The sequence below is a fragment of the Pelophylax lessonae genome (genome assembly GCF_965119305.1).
Source record: "Pelophylax lessonae genome assembly, chromosome: 2".
Lineage (NCBI taxonomy): Eukaryota > Metazoa > Chordata > Amphibia > Anura > Ranidae > Pelophylax > Pelophylax lessonae.
In genome coordinates, this window is record NC_138769.1 from 381,329,077 (window position 1) to 381,351,121 (window position 22,045).

General features: G+C 44.1%; 1 protein-coding gene across 2 annotated transcripts in view; it reads left to right on the forward strand.

Moving 5' to 3' along the window:
* Positions 1-22,045, forward strand: part of USP32 (ubiquitin specific peptidase 32) — a 781,032-nt gene that overhangs the window by 713,696 nt on the left and 45,291 nt on the right. For both annotated transcript variants that reach the window (XM_082245728.1, XM_082245729.1), the window contains 5 exons: positions 829-1,003; positions 3,146-3,297; positions 13,499-13,610; positions 18,167-18,381; positions 21,343-21,527. In XM_082245728.1, the coding sequence (XP_082101854.1) occupies positions 829-1,003; positions 3,146-3,297; positions 13,499-13,610; positions 18,167-18,381; positions 21,343-21,527 (839 nt within the window). The remainder of the gene's footprint in view (positions 1-828; positions 1,004-3,145; positions 3,298-13,498; positions 13,611-18,166; positions 18,382-21,342; positions 21,528-22,045) is intronic.

Here is a 22,045-nt window from a genome sequence, read left to right on the forward strand (position 1 = left end):
CGCTTTCCATCCCATTGACTGCAGTCAGTAATACAGGAGATCTACTGTATCCCATAAGAACACAAATGGTCATAATGCATTATTTTTAGACCTCCTGCACACTGGGTATTTAGCCCCGATGCACGAGAAATTGAACTGCACCTAACATTGTCCTAGAGAGCACAGGCGCACTGTCCAGCCCCCTGTCAGTTTCTGAGAGACTGTTGCATGGGGCTGGGCAGTGCACATAGCGGTACTGTGCCCTCCAGCCGCAGCTAAACGTCTGAGCCTCATGCATCGGGGCTAAACATCCAGTGTGCATGAGGCCTTGTAGATTGGGGAAAGGTTGTAAACTGTCTGTTTTTTTTGCGGTTTGGATTCCTTTTGGGGACTAGTTAAGATGGCACTTCTGGGTATCTTAAGAATAATTTAAATCAGTTCTGTCTATCTGAATACATTGTGCTGCAGCTGTACAGTTATGGCTCCCTGTGTTATCATTTAAGTTTTAAAGTGATTTGTTTTTCAGTTTTCCTTCAAGCCAAATGCTTGAGCATTCAGGTTTGGTGTTTGTTCCTTGAGGCTATGTTTTGCTAGTTTGTATGGTTTCTGCAGAGCTGGTAGCATGTTTTGGAGCACTTTAAAAGCATTCTTAGTCAGAGCAAATTATCGGGAAGAAATATAGTTTCTTTGTTTAAAACCCTTTTCATAGAACTTTTTCTTACTGCAGTCTGTACAGGAATAGCCTTATACTGTATGTCTGATGCATATTATTGCATCCCATAAAGATTGTGCACTAAACTTTTACATCTTTTCTAATACATTTAATCCATTATTTCCTGTACTATTCAGGCTTGGGACAATCACTTGAGAAGAAATCGGTCCATAGTTGTTGACTTGTTTCATGGACAGCTAAGATCTCAAGTCAAATGCAAGACCTGTGGACACGTGAGTGTCCGATTTGATCCATTCAACTTCCTTTCATTGCCTCTTCCAATGGACAGCTACATGCATCTTGAGATCACAGGTTTGTGAAAATGCATATCCTGTTTTTTTAATCAGTACCTAGTTGTATTTGTAAGGTAGGGTATAAAACAAATGTGGAGATTATGCATGTACTAAAATGGAGAGAAAATGCTGTAGAATACCTACAACTGAGTTTGACCTAAGTTTAATTACAGTTGTCTTATTCCGATTTGTGCCACTTATAGAGGGGTTTTCATTGCATGACATTGACTCAACCCCAATTCCAAAAAAGTTGTGTAAAATCTACATGCAAACAGAATCAATAATATTCAAATCTCTTAAACCCAAATTTTATTCACAAAAGAAAATAGAAAACACATCAAATGTTTAAACTGAGTTAAAATGTATAATTTTAAGAAAACAAATAAGGTCGTTTTGAAACTGATGGCAGCCAACATGTCTCTAAAAAATTGGGACAGGGCAACGAAGTAGTAAGTGGTATTAACAAAGGAAGAGCTGGAAGAACATATTGTGTCTAAAAGTTGTCAAACATTTTCAGAATAATGTTTCTCAATGTAAATTTGCAAAGACTTTACAGATATCATCATCTGCAGAACAATATTAACAAAAGTTTCAGAGAATCTGGAGAAATCTTTGCGAAAGGGACAGGGCCAAAATGTGTGATCTTCGAGCCCTCAGGCAGCTCTGCATTAAAAACAGACATGATTCAGTGATGGGACATTACTGCATGTCTCCAGAATACTTCCAAAAATCACTGTCTGCGAACACAGCTCACCGTGCAATCCAAATATGCAAATGAAAGTTCTATCATTCAAAGAAGAAGACCTGTTTGAACATGATTCAGAAATGCCACTGTCTTCTCTGGGCCAATGCTCATTAAAAATGGTCTGTTGCAAAGTGGAAAACTGTTTTTTGGTCAGGTGAAACTAAATTTTTTTCAACTTTTTTCAATTCTTTTTAACAATTATGGGTGCCACCTCCTCCGGACTAAAGAGGAGAGGAACTTTCTAGCTTTCTATTAGAAATCCTGCATCTCTGATGGTATGGGGGTACAATAGTGCATATGGAATGGGCAGCATGCACATCTGCAAAGGCACCATCAATGCTAAAAGATATAGCCAGGTTTTAGAGCAGCATATGCCCCCATCTAGAAAATTTATTTTTCAGGGAAGGCCTTGTATATTTTAGCAGGACAGTGCTAAACCGCATACTGCATCTATGACAACAGCAAGGCTTTGTAATAGAAGAGTCCGGGTGCATAACTCACCTGCCTGCAGTCCAGACCTTTCACCATTTGAAAATATTTGGCGCATCTTGAAATGAAAAAAATGACAGAGACGACCCAGGACTGTTAAGCAGTTAGAATCCTAAATGAGGCAAGCATTTGACAACATTACTTTGCCAAACTCCAGCAACTGGTCTAAGTTCCCAGACATTTAGAGATTATTGTTAAAAGATGCTACACCGTGATAAACATGGCCCTCTCTGAACATTTTTGAGACGTGTTGTTGCCACAATTTTACAATTCCCTTATTTTTTTTCTTAAAATGGTACGTTTGTTTCAGTTTAAACATTTGATATGTTTTCTATTTTCTATTGTGAATAAAATATGGGTTCTTGAAATTTGCAAATCTTCACATTCTGATCTTATACAGCATCTCACCTTTTTTGGAATTATGATTGTACATATTAAACCACATTTTCTGTCATTTACTGGTATGATTTTAGAGATAAGTAATCTGCGGATTGCGAAATATTAGGGCCGCTTGTGTTTTAAGTGTTTTTTATTTGTTTGTTTGTTTTTTACACTAAACTGTAAATACATGTTGTTTCAATAATATTGTAACAGTGCCTTTTAAAATCCCACTGGGGACCTTTCTGTCCTTTGTTAAGTCCTAAGTCACTGGGATTTTTTATTTTGGGCCCACATTGACCTAAAATAATTTAAAAGTGTAAGCCTTGTAGACCTAACTGGATCCATTGGATGGGCACTTAACATATTAGCCTTATTTACATTTTTTACAGTGTAATATTAGGTCAGAAGCTAAGCGTTAGTACTGATTTTGTGGTCGTTTTATTTCCTTCCTTTTTATTATTCAGTAAATAAAACAAATTAAGCTAAATGTGTGATTATTTTGCATTAGGAACTAAAGCTAACATTGCTCAATTTTTTATTTTTAAGTAATTAAATTAGATGGCACCACTCCTGTTCGGTACGGGTTAAGGCTCAACATGGATGAAAAGTACACAGGCCTAAAGAAACAGCTTAGTGAACTCTGTAGCTTGAAACCAGAACAGATTCTCTTGGCAGAAGTACATGGATCCAATATTAAGGTAAAGGTTAATAGCTAGGTGTATGCTATCTACATGTGTATCAAAGAGGGCCTAACATTTATAGTTTCACTGGTGTGGAAACCCAAGTATCAGTAATCGCATTTCTAATTTACCTTCAATTCTGAAAGATCACGTAAAACTGAAATTATGAATAAAATGATAGTTAAGGCTATGTATGTTCTCCTGCTAAGCCTTCGGTTAATTTGGAAAAAGAAAAAAAAAAATCAGAACACCAGCTGACAGACCCACAGTATTGCCCTCTGAATACATTCTACATCAGCTGGATGATTGGAATACTGCACCTTTGCTAGTCAATTACATGGACATCTAAAGCTGCCCATACTTTTTTCAGTTTTTTTCATTCAGCCAGGGATATGAATGAAAACAACGGTACAGATCCTCCCATCCATACATTAGAGGTGGATGCTGGAATCTCCCCGCTGTGTCATTGTATTCTGACAGCAGGAGTCCCCCGTTTTCTGAATTCACTGATCAGTGATGCAGCCGATTGGCTTCTTGTGCTAATCAAATGAAATTGTTTCAACATGCCAGGAACATCCCTAAATGGGTTGAAGTTCGTCCTAACCAGCTGCATTTCAATCCATGTTTGGCCAGCTTTAGGTTGTCCATTGGCTAATGTGCAGGCTGCTGTAGCCACAGCACAGGTGCCAACCAAGAAAGAAATGTTTTATACAGAGATCAATACTATGGTTTTGGCTGGCCGGCAAAATGCAGGCTCTTAACTCTTTTTTTTTTTTTTAATTAATTTGTTGCACTTCAGAATAAATCAGGTGCATGGATTGTTGACAGTACAGCTTGGGCTTTCCAGTGTGCTTTAGATAAATGGTTGCAGTTTTCTCTACAATACAAATTTCATATATTTTCATGTGGCAGAATGTTAACTGATATTTTAATGGCTAGTTAGACCTTTTTGTTTATTGGGTTTACTTATCCCTAAACCAAAGTGAACTTCCATTTGGTATTGTTTTTGTTTTTTTACCTGTTGTGTTCCCTCCATGTAGCACAATTTCTCTTTCTCTTTCATTCATCGACGGACACAGCCCTCCATAGATCATAACTATGGGGTTATATTGCCTCCTCCAGGAGTAGAACTAGGCAGAACATAAAACACCTGGCTATGCCCATGGGCCGTCCTCAGCTTGGTATATAACCCCCCTCTCTGCTCTAGGTAACCAGTTTTTAATCTGTCCAGTCAGGAGTAAGGACCTAGGCTCCTGGCTGGAATCTCTGGTCCTAGAATTTTTTTTCTACATTACATGCGCGCTAGGTCGGCCGCGACATAGCCTCACGGACAGAGGCTGGCCTGCGAGTTAAACATCTTGCAGGGTCGCATACCACCGGGCTTGGGATTGAGTCGCAGCGGTCCGTTGGCCGACAGCTTCCCTACTTCGGTGGCAAGGATTCTGCCTGGAGCGTTAACCGCACCATGGAAGGGTAAGTACAATCCCCTCTCCCCCCTTTTGGTGTGTTTTTTGGGGTGGACGCGGGTAACCTCCAGGGATGGTAAGACCTGCCTGTAGGTTCCCTCCTCCCATCCTTAAAAATCCCTCAGTGAGCTGGCCTTCCCCCACTCCCTTTCCTCCCTGTCTGGACCTGGAGTCTGGTGGGGGTCCCAGGGTTGGAGGATGCAGTGGAGACCCCTGGAGTCTCCCCCCCCCCCCGCTATCCCCACTCTGTAAGGGTCATGGGATAGTGTACTTTCTGCCCTTGTAGTTTGGAGGGGTCCCAGTGTAGGAGACCCCTAGGTGCATGCCCCACTGTTTGCAGTGTGGGTATAGTGCAGGGGAGTCCCAGTGCAGAGACCGGTGCAGAGTGCTTCTTGGGCCCTCCGTCATCAGGCATAAATATTGCAAGTTTGCAAGGCGGCCGCTTGGTCGTTGGTACATACCTTCACAAAATTCTAAAAGGTAGATACTTTGGCATCTGCGGATGCTTCTTTTGGCCGCAACATTTTGCAGGCTGCTGTTCAATCACGTACATCTACGTGATTATGCATAGCCCAGCCACCCTGCCGCAGTAAATCTGCGTGGGGTGGTCGGCAAGTGGTTAAGGGCTGTTCCCTCTTAAGGGGTGTTTTTCTTTAAACTTTTATTTTTCAGACGGGGCCCCTGTGACCCGGTTAATACTTCTGTGTCCTGATTAAGGGCTCTTATGTTTAGCCTTGGGTTATTTTTTCCCACCCCCTGCTTTCCTTTTGGCACTGCTTTTGGACGTCCCAGTAGTTATGATTTATGGAGCTCTGTGTCCGTTGATGAACAAAAGAGAAAATGGGATTTTTGTACTTATTGTAAAATCCATTTCTTTGAGTTCATCGATGGGCACAGCACCCACCCGTCTATGGAGTTCTGATACTTCTAATACTGCTTGCTACTAAACTGATTACCTAAAGCAGAGAGGGGGGGTTATATATCAAGCTGAGAACGGCCCATGGGGGTAGCCAGGTGTTTTTGTTCTGCCTAGTCCTACTCCTGGAGGATAATATAACCAAGTAGTTATGATTTATGGAGCGCTGTGTCTGTCAATGAACTCAGAGAAATGGATTTTACGGTAAGTACAAAAATTACATTTTTGGGAGGTCCTGTATCCAGAGCATATCGAATTAAAAGTCCCTTAAGTCTTAGAGCCGGTTCACATTAGAGCAATCCGACTTGCCGGGGCGACCTCACAAGTCGCGGTGCGCTGCTCGCACCGCGACCTCGGAGCGGCCGGCACGGACTTCATAACATTGAAGTCAATGCAGGTCGCTCCGGGTCGCCCCAAAGAAGCTCCGGACCCTTTTTCTAAGTCGGAGCGACTTGTGTCGCTCCTATTAGAACGGGTCCACAGCTTCTCTACGGCAGGCGACCTGTCAGGCGACCAGGTCGCCTGACAGGTCGCCCCAGTGTGAACCGGCTCTTAGCCAAAATGTCTAATGTCCAAATATACTTTTATTGCTGGTGTAGTCCAAGGAAACATTTCCTAGATGTACACACTATAATTTGTAGGCATCTTTCCTCTTGAAAATCTAAAATTTCAGGAGGCAATGCTACAATTTGTTTACAAAATATTCAGACAATAAACTAGACTGTTACTGAATAAGCAAATTCTGCACTTAAGGCTCCATGCACACAGGGCGTCATAAAAACGAGCTCCAAAGCTGTTTCTTGATGCCAGGAAAAAGCAGCTGTAAAAACGTGCTTTTAGTAGCTTTTTCCATTTGCGTTATTGCACGTTTGGCCACGTAGCTTTTAGCAGCGTTTTTTCTGCCTCCATTCAAAATCAATGGTTCCCTATGTGAGCCTATTTATTTGAATGAAAGTCGCACCGCAAATCGGATCAGGATGATCCGACTTGCGGTGCGACTCGCGCTGTGAGAATCTTGAGGGGGAACTCCACGCCAAAATGGGGGAAAAAAAATGGGGAAAAAAACAGCGTGGGGTCCCCCCCAGGTTCCAAACCAGGCCCTTCGGGTCTGGTATGGAATTTGAGGGTAGCCCCACGCCAAAAAACGGCATGGGGTCCCCCCCAAAATCCATACCAGACCCTTATCCGAGCATGCAGCCCGGCAGGCCAGGAAAGGGGAGGGGATGAGCGAGCGGCCCCACCCCCCGGACCATACCAGGCCACACGCCCTCAACATGGGGGGTGTGAGTGCTTTGGGGCAGGGGGGGCTCTGCACCCCCCACCTCTAAGCACCTTGCCCCCATGTTGATGAGGACAAGGGCCTCATCCCCACAACCCTGGCCGGTGGTTGTGGGGGTCTGCGGGCAGGGGGCTCATCAGAATCTGGAAGTCCCCTTTAACAAGGGTGGCCCCCCAGATCCCGGATCCCCTCCCTATGTGAATGGGTATGGGGTATTGTACCCCTACCCATTCACCCCATAAAAGGCAGTGTATGTAAATAATGACCGGAGACGTTTTGAAAAGTTTATTAAAAGTCTCCATCCGGTCTTCTGCCCTCCGCTCTTCTCCCCTTCCGCTCTTCTCCCCTCCGTTCTTCTGCCCTCCGCTCTTCTGCCCTCTGCTCTTCTGCTCTTTTGCTCTTCTGCCTCCTCTGCTCTTCTTCTTCCTCCGGTCCTCCTCCGACGCTGTCCCCGGTGATTATCCCGGTCTCCGGTCTCCTGCCCCGCTGCATGCTCGGATAAGGGTCTGGTTTGGAACCTGGGGGGGAATCCCACGCCGTTTTTTTTCCCCATTTTGGCATGGAGTTCCCCCTCAAGATTCTCACAGCCCAAGTCGCACCGCAAGTCGGATCATCCTGATCCGACTTGCGGTGCGACTTCCATTCAAATCAATAGGCTCACATAGAGAACCATTGATTTTGAATGGAAGAAAAAAAACGTATAACGTGGCTTAACGCACGTTAGGCAATGTTATTCAGCCTTTAGCAGCGTCAGACGTTTTTACAGCTTGACGCTGCAGCTCCAGAACGCACAGTTCCTGGGTTTTTTATGGAGCTGTAAAACGCCTATGCCACTTGGAGCTCCAAAAAGCTCTATGTGTGCATGAGGCCATAGAATAACATGGATGGGCATTCTGCAGCTGCAAAAAAAAACGTCTGACGCTGCTATTAGCAGCTCCAAAAACGTCCAGTGTGCATGAGGCCTAAATGTTACTTCCCATAAAAGCATAAAAACTCCATTTTCTCTGTCGCTCATTGACAGACGTAGTCCTCGTTGATTCAACACACTCGGGTTATGCTGCCCTCTACAGGAGTAGGACTAGACAGGAAAGAAAACACTCTGGCCACACCTTAGGGGCAGTCCCAGAGGGTATATCCTCTCTCTCTCTGCTACAGCAAATCAGTTTTTTTTCTGTCTAGTTAGGAGTAAGGACCTAGATACCTTGCTGGGATCTTCGGTCCTGGCAGGATTTTTTTTCTTAGGAGATCTTCAAGCAAGAAAGCTGAACTGGGCGACGGGCTTGATGTTGAGATCCAGTGGTCACCCCAGTTCAGCCTACGAACGCGTGCAGGCCATAGCTCCGCGCTGGGTCGGCCGCGACATAGTCCCACTGGACGGGGACTGACCCTGCGAGTTAAACGTCTCGCCGAAACGCCTAAGACCATGAGTCACGGCGTCCGTACTGGTCGACAGCCCTCCCACCTCGGTGGAGAGGGGTACTGTCAGGAGTTGGCGCCCGCCTGGTTCCGGTATGGTGAGTAGTATGTTCCCCCTTTCCCCCTGACGGGTCTTGTGGTGAACGCGGGCCCCTCGCTGTAATGGTAAGGATGGGTCTTCCCTCTATCCTATAACATGTCACAGATCCCCCTGTTTGAGTGTGATTTTTGTGAACAAAAAGCCAGGAGGCTTGGTTTGGGAGCTTACAATCTAATTGCAAAGATGTTAAAATGATGAAGTCAGTGGCAGTACTAGAACTTTACTGTGATAGTATAAAGTATCCTACCTGTCAGAAGCCACAGGGCGATGTCTATATATGTATACTGCATTCCAGATCATTCCTCCAGCTAAACAGATGCCTCCCGACGACCACGGACCGCATACGGCCCGCCAGGGTCCGGTACCGCCGACCACGCTGACCACCATGAGGGTGAAGGGTTGTGAGGCCGAGATCCTTCTGCAGACATGCCGCTATTCTGTGCAGGCCGCCGCCATTGTCTGGTAGATCGCACGAGGCCACCATTTTGGCGTAGCCTCGTGTCTCCAGCATGGGGGCGGCCATGTTTGAGGTGACTCAAACGCCTCGTGGAGCTAGGGGAGGCGCCGGAAGGCGTGCAGAGGGGCGGAGCCGCCTCCTTTCTTCCCGGGAAGCCAGCCAAGAGACTTCCTGTCTGCTCTAGACAGTGCTGAGACAAGTTGCAGTTGAAACTCTGAGCATCAAGTGGTGAGCCCTGGGGTCTATCTCTCTCTCTCGCTCTATAGGGGTCCCTAAGCAGGTACACTGAGGGGCTTTGTGGCGCTGGGGGTCTGAAAAAAAAAAAAGAAAAAAATGGTTTTATTTTTTTTTGGCAAATTGATTTTTTCCGGGTAGCATCTGGAATTATCATGGACCCTGCCACACAAGTACCCCCACCTGTTTCCCTCGAGGGGGCCGCGGGACCCGCCGGTGCACAGAGTATGGATGCATTTACAGCAGTTTTGGAGTCTTTGGTGGCTCGGGTGGAGACGGCCTGTCAGGAACGGGGGTCAAGAAAGCGACCCCCGCCTACCCCTATATCATCTGATACTTCAGATTCAGATTCTGAGATGGTCATTGCAGCTGCAGGTCCCTCTGCAGGGGCTGTTGTCTCAGGTAAAGTTCCCTCAGACAGTGAGGAGGACGTTCTTGCTTCCGCCATAATTCAGGAAGAAGCATTGGTGGACGCACTAGTTGTGGCGGTTCGGGAAACCTTAAGACTTGAGGTTTTACCGGCAGAGGCAACTGAAACAGAGATTCCCTTTGGTACTAACAAACCCACCAAAACGGTGAAGGTTTTTCCTGTACCCTAGTGTTTTGGTAATAAAATTAAAGAAGAATGGGAGCATTCTAAACGTACCTTTACTATTTCCAAGCGTATTGCTAGACGCTATCCGTTTGAGGAATCCCTCATTAAGAAATGGACGGTACCACCAGTGGTGGATCCACCTGTTTCCAGACTGAATAAAGCCACGGTTATTCCGGATGGAGCACGCTTCTTCCTTTAAGGATCCGGTGGATCGGAAAATAGAAGCGGAGTCCCGCACTATCTTTTCCCTGATAGGGTCAGCCTTTAGACCAGTAATTGTCATTGGTTTAGTGTCTCAGACATTAATGGAATGGGCGAGATTGGTGCGCCAGGACCTGAAGGGGAAAGGTATCCCCCAGGCAACATCTGATTTGATTGAACAGATTATACAAGGACTACAGTTTATCTGTGACGCAGCCTTGGATGCTACCCCCCTATTAGGGCATGCATCTATGTCAGCGGTAATCCTCAGACGTGTGCTGTGGTTAAAATGCTGGTCAGCGGACCTAGGTTCCAAAAAGACCTTGACGAATCTCCCCTTTCAGGGGAATCACCTATTTGGGGCCACCCTAGATGAGATCATTAAGGATGCCACTGGGGGCAAAAGCACTTTTTTTGCCACAGGCTGCTAAAGCTAAATGACCTCGTAACAAGCGGGGACCTTTCTTTACCGCCCATAAAGGGTTCGTTCGCTCAGCTGGAGCAAGCGGGAAGGGCAAGACTCCTCCAGGAGGGTTCAAGAAGGGCTGGTCGGACAGACAAAAGACCGACTCAGCCAAACCTGAAGCAAAGGATTACACAGCCTGATGGTGCGCCCCCACCCGGCTTGAGGGTGGGGGGACGTCTTCACCGGTATTCAGGGCATTAGATCGAGCATCGACCACTGCTACCGGTGCGATTCTTCCCTTCCAACATCTAAATACTACAGGGAGCGGTAGTTACCGTTCCCTGAACAGATCATTTTCTTTACCTTTTCCAAAGATTAGCCTCAGTTCCCCACAAGAATCGGATCCGGTTGAACAGACAGACCAAGGAGCCTCTAGCCGGGTGACTTTGGTCCCTGTGGTTCAACCAGGAGAAATCACCACTCCTGATGGGAATCCGGTGTCTGATAAATGTTTGGGAACAGAGAACGATCAGACTTTGTCGGATGGCCGGGGCCAGATAGCTCTAGGGCAGCCTGGTTCGGATCCAGTCAGCGCCAGTTGTCCTGGAAATTCTAGGATGGCCTCTTCAAGCCGGTCTGGCCGACTTGGACATGCTAGTCGCGGACGTTCCTTGGGAACTTCTTCTCAGAGAGTGTCTGCGGTCTCAAGGACCGATCTTCCATCGTGCTTTACAGTCGCTGGTTTTAATGGCCTGGAAAGGAAAGCGACTTACAGCAAGGTCTATTATCGCACATGGAAGACTTGTATCGCGTGGTGCGAATCGTTAGGAATTCCTCCACGTACCTATTCGGTGACCCGAATATTGGCCTTTCTGCAAAAGGGGGTTGAGCAGAAACTAGCCTTGAGCACCATCAAGGGTAGGGTTTCAGCATTAGCAATCTTCTTTCAGAAGCCTTTGGCTACAAAATCCTTGGTGCGGAATTTCATCCAGGGGGTGCGGCACCTGGCTCCACCAGTCCGCGCGCCCTTACCGCCTTGGGATCTTAATTTGGTTTTGTCGGTTCTGCAGAAACCTCCCTTTGAAAACTTCAGGGAGATTCCCTTGCTGACTTTATCCCAGAAGGTAGCCTTCTTAGTGGCTATCACTTCTGCACGCAGGGTGTCAGAACTGGCTGCATTGTCATGCCAGTCCCCATACTTAGTGATTCATAGGGATAAGGTAGTTCTTCATCCTAAGCCATCCTTTCTTCCAAAGGTGGTTTCAGACTTTCATCTGAATGAAGATATTGTACTACCTTCCTTGTGTCCTCAGCCCAATCATCATCGGGAACATGCGTTGCATTCCTTGGATGTGGTTCGGGCAATCAGGGTATACCTGAAAGCTACGGAATCGTTCCGTAAGACGGATTCACTTTTTGTGATCACGGATGGCCCCAGAAAGGGGTTGCCTGCATCTGCCGCGACTATCTCCAAATGGATTAGACAGACGGTGGTACAGGCTTATTCTATTAAGGGTCGGAGTCCTCCGTTCCCTGTTAGGGCGCACTCCACTAGAGCGCTCAGTACTTCCTGGGCCTTCCGCCATCAGGCGTCAGTGGTCCAGGTATGTAAGGCGGCCACCTGGTCGTCGGTACATACCTTTACAAAATTTTATAAGATTGATGTGATGGCATCGGCGGATGCCTCATTTGGCCGCAAGGTTTTGCAGGCCGCAATTTGAGGAGACCGGTGGTCTACCTCGAGGGTTTTTTTCTGTTGGAATTTTCTGTTGAGTCTCATCTTTGATTGATGAGCATTGAAGACTTCTAGTTGGCACCGGTTGGGCCTTCTAGATTGGATTTAATTTCCATTTTCCCACCCCTCATTTGTGGTACTGCTTTGGGACGTCCCGAGTGTGTTGAATCAACGAGGACTACGTCTGTCAATGAGCGACAGAGAAAAATGGATTTTTGTAAGATCTTACCGTAAAATCCTTTTCTCTTAAGCTCATTGACAGACGTAGTACCCGCCCCTCTATTTTGAGTTGGGTTGGGTTAAATTCTCTAAACTCTGCTTTGTGACATAACTGATTTGCTGTAGCAGAGAGAGAGAGAGGATATACCCTCTGGGACTGCCCCTAAGGTGTGGCCAGAGTGTTTTCTTTCCTGTCTAGTCCTACTCCTGTAGAGGGCAGCACATAACCCGAGTGTGTTGAATCAACGAGGACTACGTCTGTCAATGAGCTTAAGAGAAAAGGATTTTACGGTAAGATCTTACAAAAATCCATTTATTTTAAAAGTCTAATGTGGCAGGTTTCATATTAGAAAAAAACTGTAAGAAAATAAAAAGGATGTTTTTATTTGACCTATTGATTGAAAGTAAAAGGCTAATTAAAAAAAAAATAAATAAATTACAATCTGGCAGGTTTTTCAATGCACAAGAGAAGATGTACTGTGTTTCTTACCTGCCTGTCAGCACTGTACACTGAGCTGCGCATGCACAGCTCGGTGTACAATTTGGGCATTGTTGAGATGAATGAAACTTCTGCGCATGTACAGGAGTGACAGTCCTGTTGGCCTAGCCAATGAACACAGCAGAAGATGTCAGTGACCAGTGAGAGAGCTCCAAGGCGACACAGCGCTAGAGTGAAGGCGAGTATAGTTCCGCATTAACTGTTTTCCCAAACAGAGGCCAATATAGCAGCTTCATTGGATCAAGGGAATTAATAACTTCTCGAGTTATGGTTGCTGTTTTCTATCATGATATTAGGGACTGCAGGTAGTTCACAGATGGTGACAGAACTGCCAGCCATCAGCCATCTAATGCTAAGACCACTAACTGAACCGATCAGCTCCTGATCTTGCAGTCTGACTACAGAGTGCTCAGTAATTTGCTAATAATTTTTTTTAAATATCTCTAAATGGTATGGGCAACCAAAATATTTTTATTGATAGATGATAGAAAGAGAAGCATAAATGCTGTCCTGTACTTATTTTCATTTTTTTTTTTTGCCTGTATTCGTGAAAATTAAATGTAAAATGTGCAGAAATTGGTTGCAATAGCTAAATTAGGGGCAATAGCTTAAGTTTTGTTTGTTTTTTAGAACACGTCACAATTTTGGCTGTTGTAGCAGTTTTCTTAGAACCGTTCTTATTTCTCTTACTTGTAGAACTTTCCTCAGGATAACCAAAAAGTTCGTCTGTCAGTGAGTGGTTTTCTATGTGCTTTTGAAATTCCAATTCCTGGTTCCCCTACATCAGCCACTAGCCCAAGTCAGCCAGGTGAGTAATTTAATTAATCTCCTCCTCCTCCTCCTTTACCTTAATCCTCTGTTTTTAAATGAAAACAGGGTATGCAGCGCTCAATATGGTAATCACAGAAATCAATCGTTAATTGAAGTAGTGAATGACACTATACATCAAAGCAAACTATAAAGAAAAAGTCCATGAGAGAAAGGAGTCCAATAAGAAGTCCAAGATATAGGTGATGAATCAGAAGATGTAACCTCCACCAAACACCAACATTAATGGCCTCTTACCAAAATCATATGATCCCCATTACAGGGCTCTCAATGCACTTTTGACAAGGACTCCTTACATTTCACAGTAAATGGACAGAAACTAAATCTCCTCCCACAGAAAATGCCTCTGTGTGCTCAGAGCCGATCCTCTCATGGAAATGTTCGGATTAGATCAGGCAAGGACTTTCAAACTTTTTCAAACCTCTCATGGAAATGATAATATACCCAATGGCACATGACTGTGTGTCATCTCTAGGAGAGCCTATCTGGTGATTCAAAAGGTCACCTTTGCCGGTCCAATGTGAATATCCAAGTTATCCCCTCGGAAGAGAAGTAGGGGGGGTTACAGGTACATTCTTGAGGTCTGTATGTTTCCTCTGGATTCCAGTGTTCCCAGATTCTGCTTATACAATCCAACTGAAGAAGTTGCAAAGCAGGCGAGGAGCTCAGAGGTGAAGTTTAGTCCAGGAAAGGGTGTCTTCAAAACCCAGGATAGGCTGTGATAGTCCACAATGAGAGGTGGGTGACAACCTTCAGGGTGCTGAGCTAAGAGGAGGATAGGGTGTCCTTCCTTACATAGTGACACCCAACTCATTCATTGGTGTCAGTGCAGCACCCAGCAGATCACAGAGGAGATCTGATCTCCAGACAGAGCAATGTATCTCCTGCAAACACTTTTTCACAGCCTTTGCAGTTTTTTTTGTATTTGAGCAATACCCTAAAGTGGTGTCAAGCTATGTGTTGAGTAAGGTGTAATCAATCAAAGTCTCTATGTTGTCCTTGCTTCCTTCTGTTTGGGGAAATAGTTCTGAGAAACTTTGTTCCTGATCTTCCAAATAAATGACTGCGATTTGCAGTTAATCCTAATGAGATTTAAAAAGGACAGTCACATGGCAAAAAGTAGAGTGCCTAAATCTGTCCATACATGAGTATGTTTTTTTTTTTTTTTTTGCTCACCCAGGGGGTTGAACAAAAAAAAACTGACCTAATTCCCACATCCACACAGTGGATGGAGGAATCCTCCCTGCTGGGTCCTTGTATTCTGACAGAGGGGAGATGTCCCCGCCGTGACAATGCACTGATTGAGCTGTTAAAATCCAACAGGGTAAGTCAACACAAGTTGATTGGTGTATCAACTTCTGTTGAACTAAAGTGGCTATAAATGAATCCACATTTGTCTGGTTCCCGTTGAACCGGTTCAATTGCGATCCATGCATGGCCAGCTTTAGTCCATTTAAAGTGGTTCTAAAGCCTCAAGGTTTATTTTTTATCTTAATGCATTCTATGCATTAAGGTAGAAAACCTTCTCTGATGCAGGATCTAATTGTTACCTGAGCCTGATCTGATCCAGCAACGTGCACGAGAGCAGCATCTCTCGCCGCTGTCTCCCTCTTCATGGGGCAGATTGATAGCAGCGGGAGCCATTGGCTCATGCTGTTGTCAATCAAATGCTGTGATGAGGGAGCTGGGCCGAGTTGCCCAGTCTTTGTCAATAGGTCCAGACATGGCAGGTGGGAGCAAGCCCCCATTGGTGCCTCCATGGAAAGCGCCTTTCTATGTGAGCACTCACCGAAGAGGGCCTTTGATATTTTTATTTCCCATTTATTGGTTGATCTAGATGGACTTGTGTCTATTTTTTCAACCAGACTAACTATGTAAAGCACCGGCTGGGGTCTCCAGTAAAGATGGATCAGGGCTGCTCTGTGCAAAAGCATTGCACAGAGCAGGTAAGTATACCTTGTTTTTTTTTTAAAAAAATGAAGGTTTAATGTTTACTTTAGGCTCAGTTCACACTAGTGCAAAGCTGCGAGTCCTGCGTTTCTTTAGGCACTGCAGCCCATTCATTTTAATCGGCTGCTGTAGGGCTGCAACAAACGATTAATTTGTCTGTCGACTAATCTCTCGGTTATTTTTACGATTAGTTGACTAATCTAACGATTATTTTTATTTTATTTTATTTTGCTTAATTGAGTGTTTTTTTGATTAGCTAATTAATCCTGTAATTAATACAGACCCCTCAGTAAGCCCCCCTCTCAGTACAGACCCCTCAGTAAGCCCCCTCCCAGTACAGACCCCACAGTAAGCCCTCCCACCTAGTACAGACCACTTAGTAAGCCCCCCTCCCAGTACAGACCCCTCAATAAGCCCTCCCACCTAGTACAGACCACTTAGTAAGCCCCCCCTCCCAGTGCAGACCCCTCAGTAAGCCCTCCCACCTAGTACAGCAGACCATTACAAGCCGCCACAGTACAGTACAAGCCGCAATCTTGGTTTCAAACTTCAACCACAACTTTATTAATACGAACAAAAGCAAACCTGAAAAAAAATGTAAACTTTTTTTTTACTTGGTTTTTAAAACAAATGAGGCTGACCATTTTATAGCAGGGAATGGAAAATGTGAATACCAGAAAGTGTAAGCAACCATTGCTATGCGGACCTCAATTGTGGGGGTTTGAGTTTCTGGCCGGAAGGGTTTGGAAGGGACACATCCGGTGTGAGTACCTGGGTGATCGGGGAGGATGGCGAAGGTGTTGCGGCAGAAGCTGTGGCGGAGTACGTGGGTGCTGGAGACGGTCAGCGCTCACCCTGAACAGCTCCTCAGGTATTAATGGTCCTCTTGTCTCCGACATCGGTGTGGACGGAGCCCGGGGGGGGGGGGCCTCAATGCTTAAAGCGGCCGACCAGGGGGCATGTGACGACACTTGTTGACGCGTCGACGCCTTTCACACATGTCGACGATTTTTTGTAGTCGACGCGTCGTTGCAGCCCTAGGCTGCTGTGCCACGTAAAACGCACAAGAAAGGTGCATGCACCTTTTTAAAAATGCAGCTACAGGGAAACTACATGGTCTTTTTGACCATTTGGTTTCCCTGTTGTTCCCGCACCTGCATTCATGCTGTGGGCTGAAATGCGCAGGGTGCCATTCGGAATAAATGGCAGCTCCGCGCATCTCACAAGAGCAGTGCGATGCGGGTGCAGAAATCAATGCGATACCCACAGCCTAAACGCAGGGCCCTGCACTATTGTGAACCAAGCCTTAACGATTTGTGAATTGAGCCTATAGTCCTAGTATGTTTTATTGATGTGTACATGGACAATGGACATACAAAATTAGGGATCATCTAATATTGTTTTTTTCAGGGCAGATACCGATTTTCTGGCCACCTTTCAGGCTGATAGCCAATATTAGGTGCCGATATTGTGCACATTTAAAGTTTTTATTTTTACACTGTCTTTTTAAAAAAAAAAAATTTTTGATCACATTTATTGCTGTCACAAGGAATGTAAACATCCCTTGTGACAGTAATTGGCAGTGACAGGTACTCTTTATGGAGTGATCTGGGGTTTAAAATACCCCAAACCCCTTCTCTGCAATTAAAAGCATTCAAAATTGATGGTAGACCCGGGCGAGCCTCGGAAGGCGGTGGGTGGGGGGGGGTGGGCGTCCCCCCCCCTACTGCTCCTTGTAATGACAATCAAGTGGCTGCTTAGTAGCATCGGTTGTCCTTACAAGAAAGCCGACCGTCGGCTCTAAAAAAACGGTACTGGGGTGATGCCTGTAGCTCGCAGGCATCACTCCGGTACAACCACTTGAAGCAATATTGGTCATTTGGGCTATTTTGTGGCCGATACCGATACTTAAAAAAAAAAGTGAATATCGGCCTCCGATAATCAGCCCCACCGATAATCGGTCAATCCCTATTCTTTCATGGTTGTGTGCTGTTAGGAAATGTACGTTTTTATGTAATTTAGGCCACTTTTACGATTTTACCGCGATTTTGTTGCCGCGATTTTACCACGATTTTGACACGATTTTGATGCGATTTTGACTGGACTTGAAGCAATGTCTATGTCTTTGGACCTCAAAACGCATTCAAATCGGGCCAAAGTAGTGCAGGAACTACTTTGAAGTTGCTGCAACTTTAAATTGCGCATATATGAATGGGTATCATTGGAAAACATGGCAAACGACATGTCGTGCAACTCTGATGTCCAAAGTTGCATGACAAGTTGCACAAGTGTGAAAGGGGCCTTAGTGAGTGACTGAATTCTGTAGGACAGGCTATTGTGGATTTATAGCCATATTTTATGTTTGAATATTTATATGTATGTGTAATGCAAACAAAATGGATTAAACACACTTTAAAGTTGTGTGTAACTCCCTTAATCTCAATTATTAGCTTGTTGATAATTATCCTATTAATTATTGTATATACAAAGTTAGCCTTTGAGCCTTAAAAATGAACCTGTAATTCAATTTATTAGTGACTTTGCAGTAAGCAGATTACGTTAGGTTTGTGTTTACCTGGTTTGCAGATACCAGCACAGTGCCATCATCAAATGGACCTCATAGTCTCATTGCAAATGGAGTGCTGAATCGGCCACCAATAATCCCAAATGGAATGCCAAATACTGTAGTGCCATGTGGAACAGAGAAGACTGTTGTCGGGAATGGAGTACTCAATGGTCATGTCTCAGTCCAACCTGAGGGCGCATTTATAGGCTATATTATTGCAATTCACAGAAAAATGGTAAGACAACACATGTCAGTGTTTCCCTTCCATATTGTAATTTGCTCTAACAACAGGAGATGGAGAAACTCATTTATTGCTGTGAAATACAGGGAGGTACTGAATTGTGATTGTATTTAACTGTTAAGGGGCTTAGAAAACTAGCGAAATAATAGTCATTTCACTCTGTATCTCGGAAAATTTGATCTATCGAAAATGAATAAACTTGGCACTTGAACCTGTCTTAATAAACCCACCAGCCATCATCCTGCATCATCCTGCAAGATCCTGACTAGGGATGATCGAACTTTTGAAAAGTTCGGTTCGTCCAGAACACCCGAACTTCCCGAAAGTTCGGCCCGGATTTCAGAACCCCATTGAAATCAATGGGACCCGAACTTAGGTAATCAAAAAACACAATTTTGAAGCCCTAAAATCCAATAAATGCCCCTAAAAAGTGCCTAGGGTTCTGGGTCATGCCCCAGGGACTATTAATCACACAAAAAAAAATTCTTAAAAATTGTCATTTTTGATAGAGAGCCAATTATTAAAAAAATTATTGAAAAAAAAAAAAAGAGATTTCTTTGGATTTAGTGTCTGGGGGGGGGGGGGTCTAAAAAGTGTACCTGTGAAGTTTCAGCTCTGTTGCATGTCCAGAACCAGAAAAAAAAGATTGTTTGTATTAGAATTGCAGGATAGTGGCTCCGCTATTTTCACACCCGGCCGTTTTTGTTGCAGGCGTTTATTGTGCTTTTTTGTTGACGTCTTTGGAGGCAGGCATAACATCTGAACTTCTGTGTAGGGGTATATATACACACACACATGTATGTATATATACACATACACATATATAGGTGTGAAAGTAGCAGAACCCTATGCCTGCGCTAATTAAATAATTTGCAGGCATAGGGCTCCGCTCCTATCACACCTATATGTGTGTGTGTGTATAAATACATATAAGTGTGTGTGTGTATATATACCCCTATACAGAAGTTCAGATGTTATGCCTGCCTCCAAAGACACCCAAAAAATATCCAAAAAAACGCCTGCAACAAAAACGCCCAGGTGTGTTGTTGCAGGCGTTTTTTTTGGGCAGTTCCTGTCCCATTGCATTTTGGTCGGTTCTGGTTGCCGAATTCCGAACTTTTTCAGCAAAAAGTTCGGAATTCGGCCGAATTTCGAACAGTCAATGTTCGGGTCGAACCGATGGTCGACCCGAACCGTTCGATCATCCCTAATCCTGACTATGTGGGACCCAAACTTTTTTTCACTGTTTTGTGTTTTAGAACAGTTTGTACCTACTTGTGCTAGATTCTCATACACTTAGCAAGGCAAGGTACACAAATCACAGCTGCAGCTGAGTTTAGAATTCAGATTAATTAAAGACAGAATACCCCCTTCCCTCTTTCCTCCAATCAGGGTTTTGGAGAATTAAATTCTCCAGTCTAAAGAAGGAAATTTGATAGGCAAGGGTCTGCTTTATGGATATTTTAATGCTGAGTTTTTGCAAACACATTTATTTCACCAGGTGCATATGTGAAGAACTAGGAGATTGTTCAATCTCTGTTGAAATTGAGAATAGGAATACATATTGGTTGACAGGTCCCCTTCAGCAGAGAACATGTGACATCTAGCAAAGACCGGAGCCCAGAGTAGCATTTTCTCCAGGAGATGCAAGCATTTTTCTTTCTGTTTGTCTTAGACTTTAGACATCCAAGCAAGGAAGTTAACATTGCATTATGTTACCGTTAGGAAAGAGATCTACTTTTAGACATTTTTCTGTTGCCCTTTACAATTATGCACTTAGATGTGCGATAAATCTGTGTGAATACTTCGTTTTATGGTAATACTTACTGTAACAATCGGAGGTGATAACAGGGTCGTTGGCATGTACTAGTGATATTACAGATTAAGGAAAATGTTATTTTGTGCCCCAAGCCGCAATTTCTAGTGCCATATATTAATTTTATGTCACTGTGCATTTGTGTTCATCCTTCCAAATGGTGTCTTGCTGTCATCATAAGCTTTTGCGTATGGAAATTAATTCACACCAGCAAAGCTGTAGACTTCACTGTTAGATGGAATTTAGTTTCCTAAATAAACAATAGCATGCTTCACCTAAGTAATTCGTTTGAAAATTAGTGTTTTTATGTTACTTATTTTGTCATCTTTCTTAGAAATGTATTGTGCAAATATTATAGGCCAAAAATGTTATTGAAATAGGACATATAACTTAGAGCAGAACAAAAGGCACATTATACTTGCCGCCTCTCTGGTGCTGGCACCTTCTCTACACGTGTCGTTTTCTGGGCATATCCACTGGCCAATGTGGAATGATGCAACTCCTGTGCATGCACAGGTGTCAGTCATCTAGGCACACAGGGATCTGTGCCAGCGATGTGACTTGAGTTCCACATACACAGCTCACTTTACATCCCGCAGAGAAATTCAAGCAGGCATGTATATGTATTTAATTGCAGGAGGCACATTGCATGTCTCTTCTGCAATAATAGCCTGCCTACTTGCAGTCTGATTTTAAAAAGTCTTCAGTTTCACTATAAATATTAAGGAACTTTTTTTTTTTTTTTTTTTTTAATTTTTAGAGTGGGAACAATTTGGACCCCTATCAGGCTGTTGTTGTTTGTTTCCATATTCAAGATTTCCACTCACTACTTACTTGTCCTGGGATTATGCAAATTAAATCTACTCAAAATGAGAAGCTGCTATAGAGATGTCATAAGTGTCCCTGTTTGGCAGTCTCTCTTCGTCTCCTCTTCCCAGGATTTCTGTCGAGTTGACAGATGTCAAAGTGACAGAAAGTGGGAGTGAATCTCTTTAACTGGAGAAATATAAACCTGGCACCATATAAACCATTTTCTACTCTCTCTAAAATTTAGTAGACTGTTTATTTAATAGACTGCAAAATTTAGTAATCCGATTTATAATGTTCTTATGCAAACTTTTTCCCTTTCTATTATCAAGATGAGAACGGAGCTTTATTTCCTGTCATCTCAAAAAAATCGCCCCAGTCTCTTTGGAATGCCATTGATTGTTCCTTGCACTGTCCATACCCGCAAGAAAGATCTGTATGATGCTGTGTGGATTCAGGTCTCCAGACTTGCAAGCCCTCTTCCACCACAGGAAGCAAGCAATCATGCACAAGACTGGTATGTAAATGTAATAAAAGTAATTGGATGATAGTAAAGGGCAAAGAACAAATTATAAAGTGACCATGATTAGGAAAACCTAATAAAAATATGTTATCAAAATGGTTCAAACTGCCATTTTTTTAAAAAGTGATTGTAAATGCAATTAAAATAAATGAAACAAACACATTTATACTTAACTGCTCTGCGTAATAGAATTGCAGTGTGGCCCTAAACCTACTCTTCCGGGGTCCACCCCCAACGCTTCTAGCTCCTCCTCTTCGGAAGGTGCCCCCATAGAAAGGTTTTTTCTATGGGGGCACTCGTGCTGGCTCGCTCCCGATCCATGCTGTTTGCGTCTATAGACACAGACAGTGAGCCTCGCCCCGGCTACCTTTCCACTGGCTTTGATTGACAGCAGTGGGAGCCAATGGCAATGGAAGTGAGGGGAAAGAAAAGCTGCAGACATGCGAAGTTCTGGATCGAATGAAGGCAAAGATAAATAAAAGGGGGTGTGAAGAGGGATACTGATACTTAAT